This window comes from Humulus lupulus, chromosome 2 (genome assembly GCF_963169125.1).
Source record: "Humulus lupulus chromosome 2, drHumLupu1.1, whole genome shotgun sequence".
NCBI lineage: Eukaryota > Viridiplantae > Streptophyta > Magnoliopsida > Rosales > Cannabaceae > Humulus > Humulus lupulus.
Window position 1 is genome coordinate 64,652,545 of NC_084794.1, and position 13,638 is coordinate 64,666,182.

At 31.4% G+C, this 13,638-nt stretch overlaps 1 protein-coding gene and 1 non-coding gene across 5 annotated transcripts; both read right to left on the minus strand.

Annotated features, from left to right (window-relative positions):
- Nucleotides 1–6,530: 6,530 nt before the first annotated feature.
- LOC133817940 (uncharacterized) lies at nucleotides 6,531–13,369 on the minus strand. 4 transcript variants are annotated; one of them, XR_009885740.1, is made up of 6 exons: nucleotides 12,959–13,369; nucleotides 12,813–12,850; nucleotides 11,494–11,572; nucleotides 7,579–9,778; nucleotides 7,375–7,464; nucleotides 6,531–7,300 (listed from the first exon to the last, which is right to left on the minus strand). XR_009885740.1 is itself a non-coding variant. In XM_062250593.1 (4 exons), the coding sequence occupies exons 1-4, from the start codon at nucleotides 12,929–12,931 to the stop codon at nucleotides 7,229–7,231; spliced, it is 360 nt and encodes a 119-aa protein (XP_062106577.1). In that variant the 5' UTR covers nucleotides 12,932–12,939; the 3' UTR covers nucleotides 6,531–7,228. The 4 variants fall into 4 exon arrangements, 1 of the variants encoding a protein (XP_062106577.1); XR_009885738.1 differs by having other exon boundaries at nucleotides 7,544–9,778; XR_009885739.1 differs by lacking the exon at nucleotides 7,579–9,778.
- LOC133820392 (small nucleolar RNA snoR118) lies at nucleotides 12,507–12,594 on the minus strand. Its single transcript, XR_009886804.1, has one exon. It is a non-coding gene; the product is annotated as a small nucleolar RNA snoR118 (small nucleolar RNA).
- Nucleotides 13,370–13,638: the final 269 nt, after the last annotated feature.

Here is a 13,638-nt window from a genome sequence, read left to right on the forward strand (position 1 = left end):
CTCTACCAATCTTGGTGTTGCAAGCTTGACAGTAAAATAGTTTGAACAAGTCAAAAAAATTCTAAAACCAAATCCCAATCAATTTGCTACTATGTACGGAGAAAAAAATCCTACTACTAGATGATAATCCTGATTCTATACCTGCTGCACACCCAAAAATTAAGAGGAAAAATATGTAATAATCACTTTCAAATCCTTGTTCACTTTTTTCTTCTTTTTTATTTTCTTCCTCGTAATATTTGTTAGGGTTTTATGCCCTAATTAAAACTTAATTTCTTTGTAATCTCATTTATTATCAATACAAGAATATAAATTATTTTTTGACTTGGTCAATCACTTTGCTCACATGCTTTATTTTCATGATTATTTGTTTAATATAAACTTCTATTACACCCCGAGCATATAGCTAATCGTATTTATAGTGACGTAATCACAGTGGAATATAAATATGATTATATGTTCAAAATAAGTTAGTTCTAAGTTTAGTGAGTGCACATAATTTACACTGACTTGCCAATCTACGATATGATCTACTTACACATTGCGATGTTATGTTCTTTCCAGAACATTAGCAAAGTAGATAAGATCAGATGTATTTGTTACATTGGACATGACTGATATTGATAGTTGATAGGATAAGTAAACATTTTGTTATTATCTATTCTAGTCATATCATATAGTTGACCATAGGTTAATTCAATCTCAATTTTGAGAGGTTAGTATTCTAACTGATTGTATTATTTGAGTTCTTTGACTTGTTCGTTACCAGCTTACCCTACGGACTAGCCCATACTTACATCTTGGGAACTCGGTAGTATAATTGAGTGGGAATGTTAATCATAGATATGAAAATCTATAGCTTCTGATGAAGAAGTGAAACGATGGTTTCCTTTTAGTTTGGTTCAATGTGTTAAATGATAGAGATCTCATTTCAGTAATTAATATTAGTTTACTGAAATATCATTTACAAGGACCTAAGTGTTTTAAGGATAAAATATAATGAGAGGTAAAACAGTATTTTAATCCCATCTCATTGTAGACCGTCTATAGAGGATTGAGTGATAATTATGGTTGTAACAATGGATAATTCATAGTGTATTTATATTTGTTATAGAGCATTCTATGAATTCAAGAGTGCAATTCCGAGTCTTTAGTGGAGTCGCGAGGAATTAATAAGTTAGTATATTTATTTGTTAGATTTATGATAACTTATTGAAGCTTGATTTCATAGGCTCATATTCCCCACTATACCTTGGATAAAATCATCTAGATAGTCTCAATTAATTGATTTAATTATCAATTAGAATTATCAAAGTTGACCAGGTCAATTTTGGATAGTTTCACAGAGTTATGTAATTTTGAGAAGAAAAGAGAAATTATGGCAGATTTATTAATTAAGATTAATTTGTATCTAAATTAATAAATAAGTTTAAATCAATGTTCAAATTATAAATAATTAATTTGATAAATGATTTGAATAATTATTTAATTAATTAAATCAATAGAAAATAACACAGGCCTTGATTTTAAGTCTAATGGGCTTATAATCAAATGTGAAATTTCACGGACCTAAAGCCCATGATAATTTTTACCTAGGGCTGTTTATTGGCTATTATTTTATTGATTTTTTAATTAAATAAATGACCTAATTGATTCTATAAAAGGAATGTTAAGAGAGAGTTGAAAAAACAAGATAAGTTCAGACAAGTTGAAACACAAGTTTCTGATAGGTTTTAGATTCTCTCTATACATAAGTCCTCTCTAAGCCCCAATTTTTCTCTTCTATTATTCTTCTCTCTGTATCTATCTCATGTGTTGAGAATTGCCCACTCTAGTCTAGGTGATTCTAAGGATACTTTGGAAGACTGTGAAGAAAATTGAAGATCTGTTCAATTTCTTGGTAATACTTTGCAACAGAAAGGAAACAAATGTTAGAGAAACTGAAGGAAAGACTCATTCATTCTGCTGTGTATAATGTAAGTATTCTTATCATTATTTCTATTTGAATTCAATTTTAGAAACATGTTCTAGGTTGTCTCATATTAACTTGTATAAGTTTCCTAACAATATACACATAGTAGAAATGAGCAAAAATAAACCCATAACCATATCAATAAATCATCAATATGAAATTCCTATTAAGAAGCAAAAAAATGTAACAATAAAAAACTATTATTAATTAGAAAATCAATTAAGAACCCTAATCTGAACACCAAAGCTAGCAAAAATCATTGATAGTAAGGCTACAAATTAGATTAAGAGAAAACAAACCTACTGAAATAGGAAAAATGATAATGAATTAAGAAGCAACTTCAGATTCTTCGTAATCTCTGTGAAAGCTTCAAACTGAAACTCAATACATCTGATCGACAACAAGGCTAGCCAACAATGATGTTGACCGGCGACGTTGTGAGCCAATGACCAAAAATAAAGGAGAAAACAAATTTGAGAGAGAGAGAGAGGCGATAGGGGGAGAAGAGAGAGAGAGATCAAATAGAAGAATTTTTTTTTTCAATGAAAATGTGAATAGAGTTGGTTTTTAACAACAATAAATTAATCACAAAGCACGTTATAGTTGTGACTAAAAAGATGTTATTAGTCACAACAAAATACTCTAGTAACTAAAAGTGAAGTAGTCATAAGTTTTAGTGACAAAAAAATTATCACTAGTAGCTTAAAATACTTATAGTAACAACTAAATGTTGTGACCTTTTAGAAATTATAGATTTCAAAATTTTAATTATTGCCACAAATAATTTGTTGTGACTTAAGTATAATTTGTCACATATTATGACTATAAGTATATTTAGTCACAAGTATTTTTTTATTGTCACTAAAATGTTGAGACTAAATATCAATTTTTTGTAGTGATAAAAGGACTAAATCTAAAATATAAAATAATTAAAAGATCTTACATGAAAATTTTAATTAATTAATTATTAATTACATAGTTATTATATTAATAAATATTTAATTTAATTGTTCTAAGAAAAAGTAATTATTATTTTAATTCTTAAAATATAAATTTTATAAATAATAAATTGTTAACCTGTTATAGCAGGTCACTGAAAATGTAACTATAATGGTTACGTAACTATTGAAAACTCTTCTATATATATATTTAAATATATATATAAGGTGTCTTATAAAATTTTGAGGCGTTAATATAATTATGCCTATCAGGAGTAATTCTCTTGGCTCAATGGTTAGGCCCAAAGTGGCACACATGATAAAGCTGTAAATACGGGCTGAGATATTTAGCACGACACAAAATCAGCACTAGCACGACACAAAATCAGCACAAGCACGACACGACACTAAAAAATATGAGTTTGGGCCAAGCACGACATGATGTTGCAAATTAGCACAACACGATATAGGGCTGAGCATGGCATGACAAGTTCGAAGGCAGAACACGAAAGCACGAACAGACTAGCTCGAAAGCACGACACGATAAAAAGCCCAATATTTTGAAATTAATAATGATAATACATTTTTATTGTTCAATTATATATAAATGAAAATGATAATGGAAGTCTATTATTTTTTCCCAATGTTTATAATTCTATAATTAAAATAATTATAAAATATAAAATTAAAACTATATTAATTTTTTTTAAGATTTAGGAGGTAAATATTTAAGCATTTATTACTTTGTGTTCTATATCTAATAATTAATAATTAAATTTATATAATTTTGTGTAAAATATTGTTGCAAAAATATATAAAAATATCTCAAACTATAATTTAAACAAAGAAATATATTTAGATTGGTGGTTAGCCCATTGATTGTTAAAGAAAAGGTGGGGGGCTCAATTCCCCATCCTCACTTTTTTAGAGATAATAAAATGGGCTTAAATATGGGCCCGAATAAGAAAAATGAGTTGACCTGATTTGTACCCGACTCAACATTGGTCGTGCCTATGGGTCGTGCTGGGCTTACCCCTTCAAAAATGGATCAGTCTGGCACGACATGCATTTATATACGGGCCCAACCCGAATTATTCGGAGGCATAAAAATATGGGTTGTGTTGAGCCGGTCCAGCACACATTTACAACTCTAGTCATGAGTCTATTTGAATGGGTACGAATTTGGACCAGGCCTTAGCCCACTTTTATGAACATCCCTTGGAAGACTCACAACCTTCTAATAAGTGATCAAGTCTGCAATCTTGTGACATACACCGTGCAACTCGATGACTCCATAGATTGCCTCCACCTCTTAACATCTCCCTTGATCTTGAGCTTGACAATTGGTAACTTATAAGTTAACATCTAGGACCTATGGAGTGAGAACACTCTATGGGTTGATCCATGGGATTCCTCTCATGCATGCCATTCTGAAAAACACACCACATACAATTCTAGCCCAAGTTAAATTATAACAGGGCAATGCTCTTTTTCACCTCGGTAAGTCTGTACGACAATACCTTTCTGTCTTTATAAAGTTGATTATCTTGTAGGCCTACAAGTAGCCTTCTAAAACTTCCTATGTATGAACATATCAACGATCGAGACTCTCTTTTGGAAGCTTCACCTGATCTAATAGTTGGGAACCACCCATTTGCCAATAAGTGGAAGTCCATCCTCCACATTTAATTCCAAGTTGAAACTTTAGAACTAGATACTTTCTCTCTTTCAAAAATTACATCGTTCTCTCTCTAAAAACATTCTCTCAACTCTCCTAAATGTACTTTTCATTGAAGCTATTTAATTTTTTTCCTCCAAAAATAATAACTAAAGTACTATTTTGTTAGGATCCCACCATATTTATTACAAATCCCTTGTAGAAAAGTGATTACTAATCATTGGGCACAAACCTCACTCAAAGAATATGAGTCTAAAGCTTAAGTTGTTAGAGAATATTATATTTCAATGTAAATAATAGAAACTAATATTATAACTCTAGACAGAAAATACAATTGGACAAGGTGATTGATAAAATAAAATTACAACACTATACTTAAAATACAAATAAATATAGACAATATAGAAGAAGAGGAGAAGATGAATACAAACTCAAAGCAAAAGTTACAAATCAAGCATCAAGAATAAAGAAGAAAATTCTCACAATTACACAACCTTAAGTGAAGAGTAGTGGGGATCACTAGACTTGAACAAGGTTCGAATCCTTTGTCCAAAAGCTTATTTCCCCTATTCTCTTAGTACTAAGGAACTTTCAAGTTTAGGAAATAGCTATCTGAATTATCAAGTCTTATTGTTTTTCAGCCAATTGTTAAAATAGATGAAAAAACTCATATTCACAAGTGACCAAATGGTCTCTATTGATAGAGTTTTGAGACAATCTTTGAATTTCAAATTCCACCAACCCTCTTGGTTGTTACCAATGTTAAATTGGGTGTTTGTGGAATTAAAGGGAAGATTTGGGAGTTACTTGAAGTGTTCCAAATGTTCAAAGTGATGAAAATGCAAAATGAGATTTGGTTGTCAGTCTCCTAGGCTGCGGCCATAAGGCTCTGGCTCCCAAGCTGTAGCCTAGGATATTCTAGGCCACGACTTGGGGCATTTTTTAACCTCCCAATTTTTCATTGTGCCACAAAATCTTCCAAACTCAATCCCTTTTGATTTTGTAACTTCTATACACCTAATGACATTCAAAATCACTTCTCCAATAGTTATTCAACATAATAGCTCATGAAATTTAATTTGGAAATGTGTAAATTTTATTTTACACATTAATTTGGAAATGGTTAGTAATTTTGTAAGAAGTGTAACTTCCAAAAGTATGCTACAAATTTGGATACACATATTTGTCCCACGTATTTGTAACTCTCAAATTATGTTACAAAACTCATTTTGTCATATTTATTTAATCTGATATTATACATTATATTATTATAAATAATATAAAATTCCCCACTAGATTAAATAATAATTATTTTGTAACACTTATTTAATCATTCAAACATTATATTAAGAATACAATATTCCTCCACATGATTAAATAATTACTTTCTCTATAGAAACCATTGCATTATTGCATAAAGTAAAATGTCTTTCAACTTGAATTTTACCTTAGTGTAATTATCACAAAGTTTGTTGAAATTTTGGTTGTCAAAGCATTCCTTGATAAGAAACCAGTGATAATACACACACATTTGCTATGCCCACTTGAGAACAACTTGTCTAGCTTTGCACCGTTAATGGCCATGTGCACATTCCATTCATGGACTTTCTTGATAATGAACTATACACTACAAAAAATCGCCCCTAATAACCATAAAAGTCGCTCCTGAGATAAATCAGGGGCGACATGTCACCCTTGATATGTCTCCCTTAATAAAATGCGCCTAATAGCGTACATTAGGGAGGACTCAATGGGTTGCCTGTGTTGCCCCTAAAAGTTGGAATGTCGCCCCAAATGTTTTCACGTGGCGTAAATGTTAGTCGATGTGTCGCCCCCTGATATATCACTAGTCGCCCCTGATACTTGATTATTAGGGGTGACAGTGTCGCCCCTAATACTATTTTATTTATAAAAAATAATAAAATAAAATAATCAATTAAAATTTAAATCATTGAAAACAAATATATTAAAAATAAAAATATTATATTAAATATTTAAATTAGTTCATTAAGATAACAATTATCCATGTTGTTAATACATTAAGATAACAAATATCTATATTGTTCATATAATGTAACAATAACTAACAATAAAATAAACCTACTCTCCTAAATCAGCCGCCTTGTCCTCCCTATTATCTTCTTGTTGCGGTTGTGGTGGCTGTGGCGACGTGAGGTGATGTGGACGATCCTACTTCATACATGTAGGGATATGGCGGCTGCGACGACAATGGAATCGGCCACAGATAAGGTCATGGTGTTGCTTCGTACATGTATGGAGGTACCATGTGTTGAGACGGCGCTGCCCCGTACATGGAAGGATGGGTTGGAGCTGGAGGTTGAGAAGACGAAGCTCCAGAAATATTGTCACTATCAGGCATAGGCGGCATCTGAACGTTTGGTGGACGAAATGAAGGTGGAAAAAATTGAGATAAGAAATTAACTTGTTCAGTCAATTTCTGTAGATTATTCTCCAATTTTTCTATATGTTTTGATGAACGTTGACGAGGAGCTTGAGACTCACTGAAGAGTGTTGGGTAGATGATGACCCCGACCCCTTCAATTTGCGGCCCACTCCTCGCTCATGTCTACGCCTTTGGCCCAATACTTTTTGTAGTACCTCCACCTGATCAACTGTTGTCTAACCATCATTATTGGAAGCGGCAGCGGATGTTTGCTGAGTTTGTAACTCAAAATCAGCCTTCAGTTTTTCCTGTTTTCAGAAAACGTTAAACACTAACATTAAATGTAACTCTATGAATATTAAAAAACATAATTCAAACTTACATAATCTTGGCAAGCATCGTCGTTCACGAAATCATTTGTTGTTTTCTTCCAGTGGTATTCCCTCCATGACTCAATAAGGTCCTGGTTCACCTAAAAAATATAACCCAAATGTTAGAGAACATATAATTTAAAAGAACATAATTTTGATAACATTTTAACTTTCACTTACTTTTTCGTGACGGATGGCCGCCAGCGATTTTATACCTTGCGTTGTAGAATACTTCTGTTTCTTCTGATTTTCCTTATTCTTTACGCAACGCGCAATAAATTTCAAACTTGTAAATAACTGACAGATCTGCTTCCTCTCCTCCTTGTTAACATCCTTGGTTGGGTTGTTTAGAACCTTGTCCCAAATCTCTGGTCCATTGTAGTGTTTCTCAAATTGTTTGAAGAAATTACACAATTTTTTAGTGGTGGTGGATATAGATTTTGGTAAAAACTTGCGAACACCTACTGCAAGTAATCATTGCATTATCACATGACAATCATGGGACTTCAACCCAACAATGTTTAAGCCATTGTCTGTGACTTTTTTCTTCAGATTAGAACAAAAACCATCGGGAAACTTCACTCCTTTAAAAAATTGACAAAAATCTCGCCTTTGTTCAGGAGTGAACACGTATGGAGCATACAGTTTCATTAACCTTTTATTGGCATCCTCGTAAATCCATAATGATTTCCTAACCCCCCATATTTTTTAAATCATGTCTTGCGTTAGTGGTGTCCTTATATTTATCATTATCTAACAAAGTCCCAAGGAGACTGTCGCACACATTCTTTTCGACATGCATCACATCTAGGTTGTGTTTTAACTGGTTTGAACTCCAGTAATCAAGTTCATAGAAAATACTTTTTTTCCTCCAATTACTTTCATCTGCACCTCGCTTGCGCTTCACCCCCCTCCACCCAATTTGTCATGTTTATTAGGCACTTGACGCGGTAAAGCATTGACTTGATCTAAAATTTGTTGACAAGTAAACTGTTGTGGATGATTTCTTTTCTCAACTTTGCCATAAAATTCTTTGTCTCTTCTATACTTATGATTACTCCTCAAGAATTTCCTATGACCGAAATAAGATGACTTACCAATCACTCGGATGGAAGTGGTGCCTTCATTGCATGTTGGACATGATTTGTACCCTTGCCCACTCTAACCAGACAAGCTACTACGAGCAGGGAAATCGTTAACTGTCCACAGAAGGGTTGCACGCATCTTGAACAATTCATTCCTTGTGCCATCTCTTATGTCGACCCCGTTAATCCACAATTGTTTTAACTCATCCACCAATGGTGTTAGAAATACATCCATGTCTTTACCCGGTGATTTTGGCCCAGGAATAAGCAGAGTTAGCATAAAATACTCCTTCTTCATGCATAGCTAGGGTGGAGATTGTAGAACGACAAAATCACAGGCCACATGCTCTATGATAAGCTCATGTTGCCAAAAGGATTAAACTCATCAGCACCCAAACCTAGATGAATATTTCTAGGATCTTTTGAAAAATCAAGATGTGTGGCATCAAAGTCTTTCCATGCAGACCCATCAATCACATTACAAATCACCCCATATTCTATTGATCTCCCAGTATGATGCCATAACATGTCATTAGATGTATGCCTTGAACTGTTCATTCGCTTTAATCTGGGAGTCAATGGAAAGTAACGCATCACCTTATGTGGAACCTTTTTCCCCTTCTTCTTTTCATTGACCCATCGACCACTCCCACACACATGACATGAATCTGTGCTTGCATGCTCATTATAAATAAGCAACAATCATATTTACAGACATGGATTGATTGATATCCCAACCTTAACTTACTCAACTTCTTTTTCGCCTCGTAGTGTGTTGGGGGAATTTTATTATCTTTCGGAAATGCAAACTTTAGTAACTTTAACAATTCATCGAAAGAGTTATTTGGCCACTTCCCCCTAACTTTAAAATGCATCAACTTCGCCAAAAAGTTTAAGGATGATATCCAATCACAACCCGGTTACAACTCAGCTTCAATCTCCCCGAACAACTCATCATAATACTGTCCCATTCGACTGCCAGACACACCTTCTGCTTCGTCTACATTTGTGGGTAAGATGAAATCGTCAACGACATCAACCATCTCATCTACATCTTCATTCTCCTCAACTACCTCATTGGCAACACCAACTTCCACCTCACCGTGGTAAACCCATTATTGATAATTCTGTTGAAAACCCTTGTCAAAGACATAAGCCTCCACCATATCTATAGTTTGTAGTTTAACATTGAGGCACCTTACGCACAGACATTTAATTCTCCCGTCCCACTCTACGTGTTCTATTGCCATTTTCAAGAAGGCTTGGAGAATATTCCAATAAGCATCACAATTACAATTCCTTAATGTCGTCCAACTCTTATCATCGACATCTACGATACAAGAATAAACAACAATTATACATTATTGAGTATGTGTGTGTGTGCCCTAATACACATTTTCACTCCACTTCTATAAGGGTAAATAACCTATCCCATTCAGATTTGTAGTATACATATAATTCAATCTCTACTCTTAAAATTGTTTCTTTTATGTAAAAATTTCGGCAGCACATCCCTATGGTTCTCATAAGTGCGCAGACTAAAATTAAGTTTGCCCACTTACGAGAACAAATAAGGAGACACATACTGAAATCTCTACTAAAAAAATAATAAAATGAGTAATAGATTAAATTATAGGTACACAACAAATCCAAAATATCCATGCGGACACATACCGTCCAGGATAATTCAGAGAAGCATATCTCCGAACGGGTCCAAGGCTTTTCGTGATTAAAAATAATTAAGAAAAAATTATTACTAGGTGATAATAAATAAAACTTCTATCCTATCTTTGGTGATCAAATTTTATCACCAAAGAAAAGCAACAAAAATAAAATATTTTTAAACACTAGCTATTTTATGATATCTTATAAAATCTTAAGATACCATAAAAAAAATCATGATGTTTTATAAGCTATTATTTTAATTTATTGTGAAATTATTTATCTAATTTTTTAATTTATTTTGAAATTATTTATCTAATATTTTAATTTATTTTGAAATTACTAAATTTCTTAAATTAAATTATAATTTTTTGATTTATTTTGAAATTATTTATCTAATTTTTTAATTTATTTTTAAATTACTAAATTTCATAATATTAAATTAAATTATAATTTTTTAATTTATTTTGAAATTATTTATTTAATTTTTAATTTATTTTTAAATTACAAATTTTGTGAATATTAAATTAAATTATAATTTTTTAATTTATTCTGAAATTATTTATCTAATTTTTCATTTATTTTTAAATTACTAAATTTGTTAATATTAAATTAAATTATAATTTTTTAATTTATTTTGAAATTATTTATCTAACTTTTAATTTATTTTTAAATTACTAAATTTTTTAATATTAAATTAAATTATAATTTATTTAAATTATTTATCTAACTTTTTGCTTTATATTTAAATTACTAAAATTGTTAATATTAACTTAAATTATATATATTTTTAATTTATTTTTAAATTACTAAACTTGTTAATATTAAATTAAATGATAATTTTTTAATTTATTTTTGAATGATTTATCTAATTTTTTAATTTATTTTTAAATTATTGATCTAATTTTTTAATTTATTTTTAAATTACTAAATTTGTTAATATTAAATTATAAATTTTCCCTTTATTTTAAAATTATTAAATTTTTTAATATTAAATAAAATTATTTATCTAATATTTTAATTTATTCTTTAATTTATTTTGTTAATTCTAATTATTCAATATTTTATTTATTATATTATTATTTATCTAGTTCTCTAATTCTACCAAAATTTCGACAACATAACATTTATATTCTAACATATCCAAAAAATTTAAAACATTGCAAATAACACTCAGAAAATTTCCAAAACATTCACAATATACTTATTATTAATCAAATTCAAATACTAACATATCTTACAATTTTATACACACATTCACAATCATAACACTAAAAGTTAGATTAAACAACACTATTTAAATTTTCTTTTAAAAAAGATTAAATGTGTTAAAAAATTACTTTGCAGAGAAATAATAATACATGGTATGAATTATGTACTTACTGTAACAAGAGTAAAGGGTATTCTTCTAGTCCACCAATAAGAATGGCAAAGAGATGTCTCACAAGCAAAATCACTGTAACTGCAAAATTCAAATAACCAAAACTATTAAATTAAAATAACCCATAAATGAAAAAACTTAGTAGTCAAAAAACTTGCATTGTAATTCGTATCCCGTACATCGTCAAAGATACATTTTTTCAGAAGAGCAACCCACAATTTGCTTATAATGAAAGCTCATCAGCCTTCTTACTTCCAAGATGAAGCTTGAGGATTAAATTATCTATCTCTTCAAAGCAGAATATTCTTTTTGACTCCCTTACATATATTTCTTCACTAAATATTATTTAATTCATCTCATCTAGAGATAATAACCAAAGTATCATTTTGATAGGTTCCCATAATTTATTATAAGTCATACTAAATAGAGTCACTCCTAGTAGTTCTCAGGTTCGAATCTAACCCAAAGACTAAGTCTAAAATTCAAGCTAAGTAACAACCCATGTTTTCGAGTTTTCCTTTGTATCAAAAACAAAATCTACACCAAAATAATACACTCTTCATTTCCCATATGCCTCCTAATAAGGATAACAAATGCTTTTTTATAATTAAACGAGAACACTTTTCTTAAAAAAAAAAAGTTATTTTGAACAATTAATTGTATCTACCATCTATTCCACCAGAACTAGAATTCATTACAAAACAGGTTTGTCTTTCTTCATACTCATTCCCCACTTTGCTCAACCCCAAAGATATATACTCATACCTTTCTCCTTTATATTTTCATTTGCTAAATAGGTTTCTCTTCTTCTACTTATTTCTTTTAGTGACTTGTTTATGTTCAACCAAACTTTTAACCCAAACTAATATACACTGCATAATGTGTATATAATTTTTTTTTTTAAATCTGGAAAAGGAAAAAAAATTTCAGAAAAAAAATTAATAGAGTAGTTATAGAAATTATTACCAAAACTAAAGTTTTAAACCTAGATTGGAATGCAAAACCCAACGCATGTTCATTAGATATAGTTTTCTAGACTGCATTGTGCTTTATATAAACAATATATTCAACTACTCAAAGCCCAGTGCATATTCATCATCTCTATTACAATACCCACAAATAACCATATTATAAATGGTTTTAAAAAATTAAGAAAAATTAGATATAGATTATGCTTATAAATTTCATCAACTAAGAGATTCAGGTCTCTTTCATGCCATCATAGGAACCTACCAAAATCAATTAAATATACACAAAGAACTAATCAAAATCGATAAATTGAAAAATTAAAAAAATAGGCTAGAGGGCTATATATATATACCTGAAAGTAGCAAAGTTCCTGCAAATCCCACCCAGATCCTGCAAATCCAATGACCAACTCCAAAAATTTAAAACCAGCAAAACCGATACATATATGTACATAATTTCAAAGAAACCCATTTTGTAAAAGAAAATATATATACATACCAATTGTGAACGGGCTCAGCGTTGGGTTTGGGTTCAAGAATGGAGTTGAGTTGAAGGTTGGTTTGGGTTCAAGCTAGGAGATCGTTTCGGCTTAGCTTTAGGGGAGAAGAGATATTTGGGCTCGACTTTAAGGAGGGAAGAGGCATCAGGGCTCGACTTGACTTTAGGAGATCATCTTGTGGTTCGCATTTAGTTCACCTGGTTTGCGTTGGATTGTAGAGGAGAGGCTCGACGTAGGGAGAGAGATTGTAGAGGAGGTTGGCTCGGCGTAGGGAGAGAGAACAGAGGAGAGGTGTAGGGAGAGAGAACAACGAGAGGGATATTGCAGAAGAGAGGCTCGACGTTGGGATATTACAGAGAAAAAAATGATTTTATGATTGAGAGTTAGGGATTCAGGATTCATTTGGGGATATGTTGCAGTGACATCTAATATTACGGGCGACTTTCAATCGCCCCTAATAATTTTCACCAAAATAACTCGCCGCCAAATTTTCCCGCCCAGTTCTAGTCAAGATATCTCATTATCAGGGGCGACTATTATAATATTAGGGGTGACTAATGATGTGTCGTCCTAGATTTCTTGAATATTAGAGGCGCCACAGAGTTGCACCTGATATAGTCGCCTCTAAAACCATTATTTATTGTAGTGACTATTCTCATGAGAGGCAGCACCACCCCTA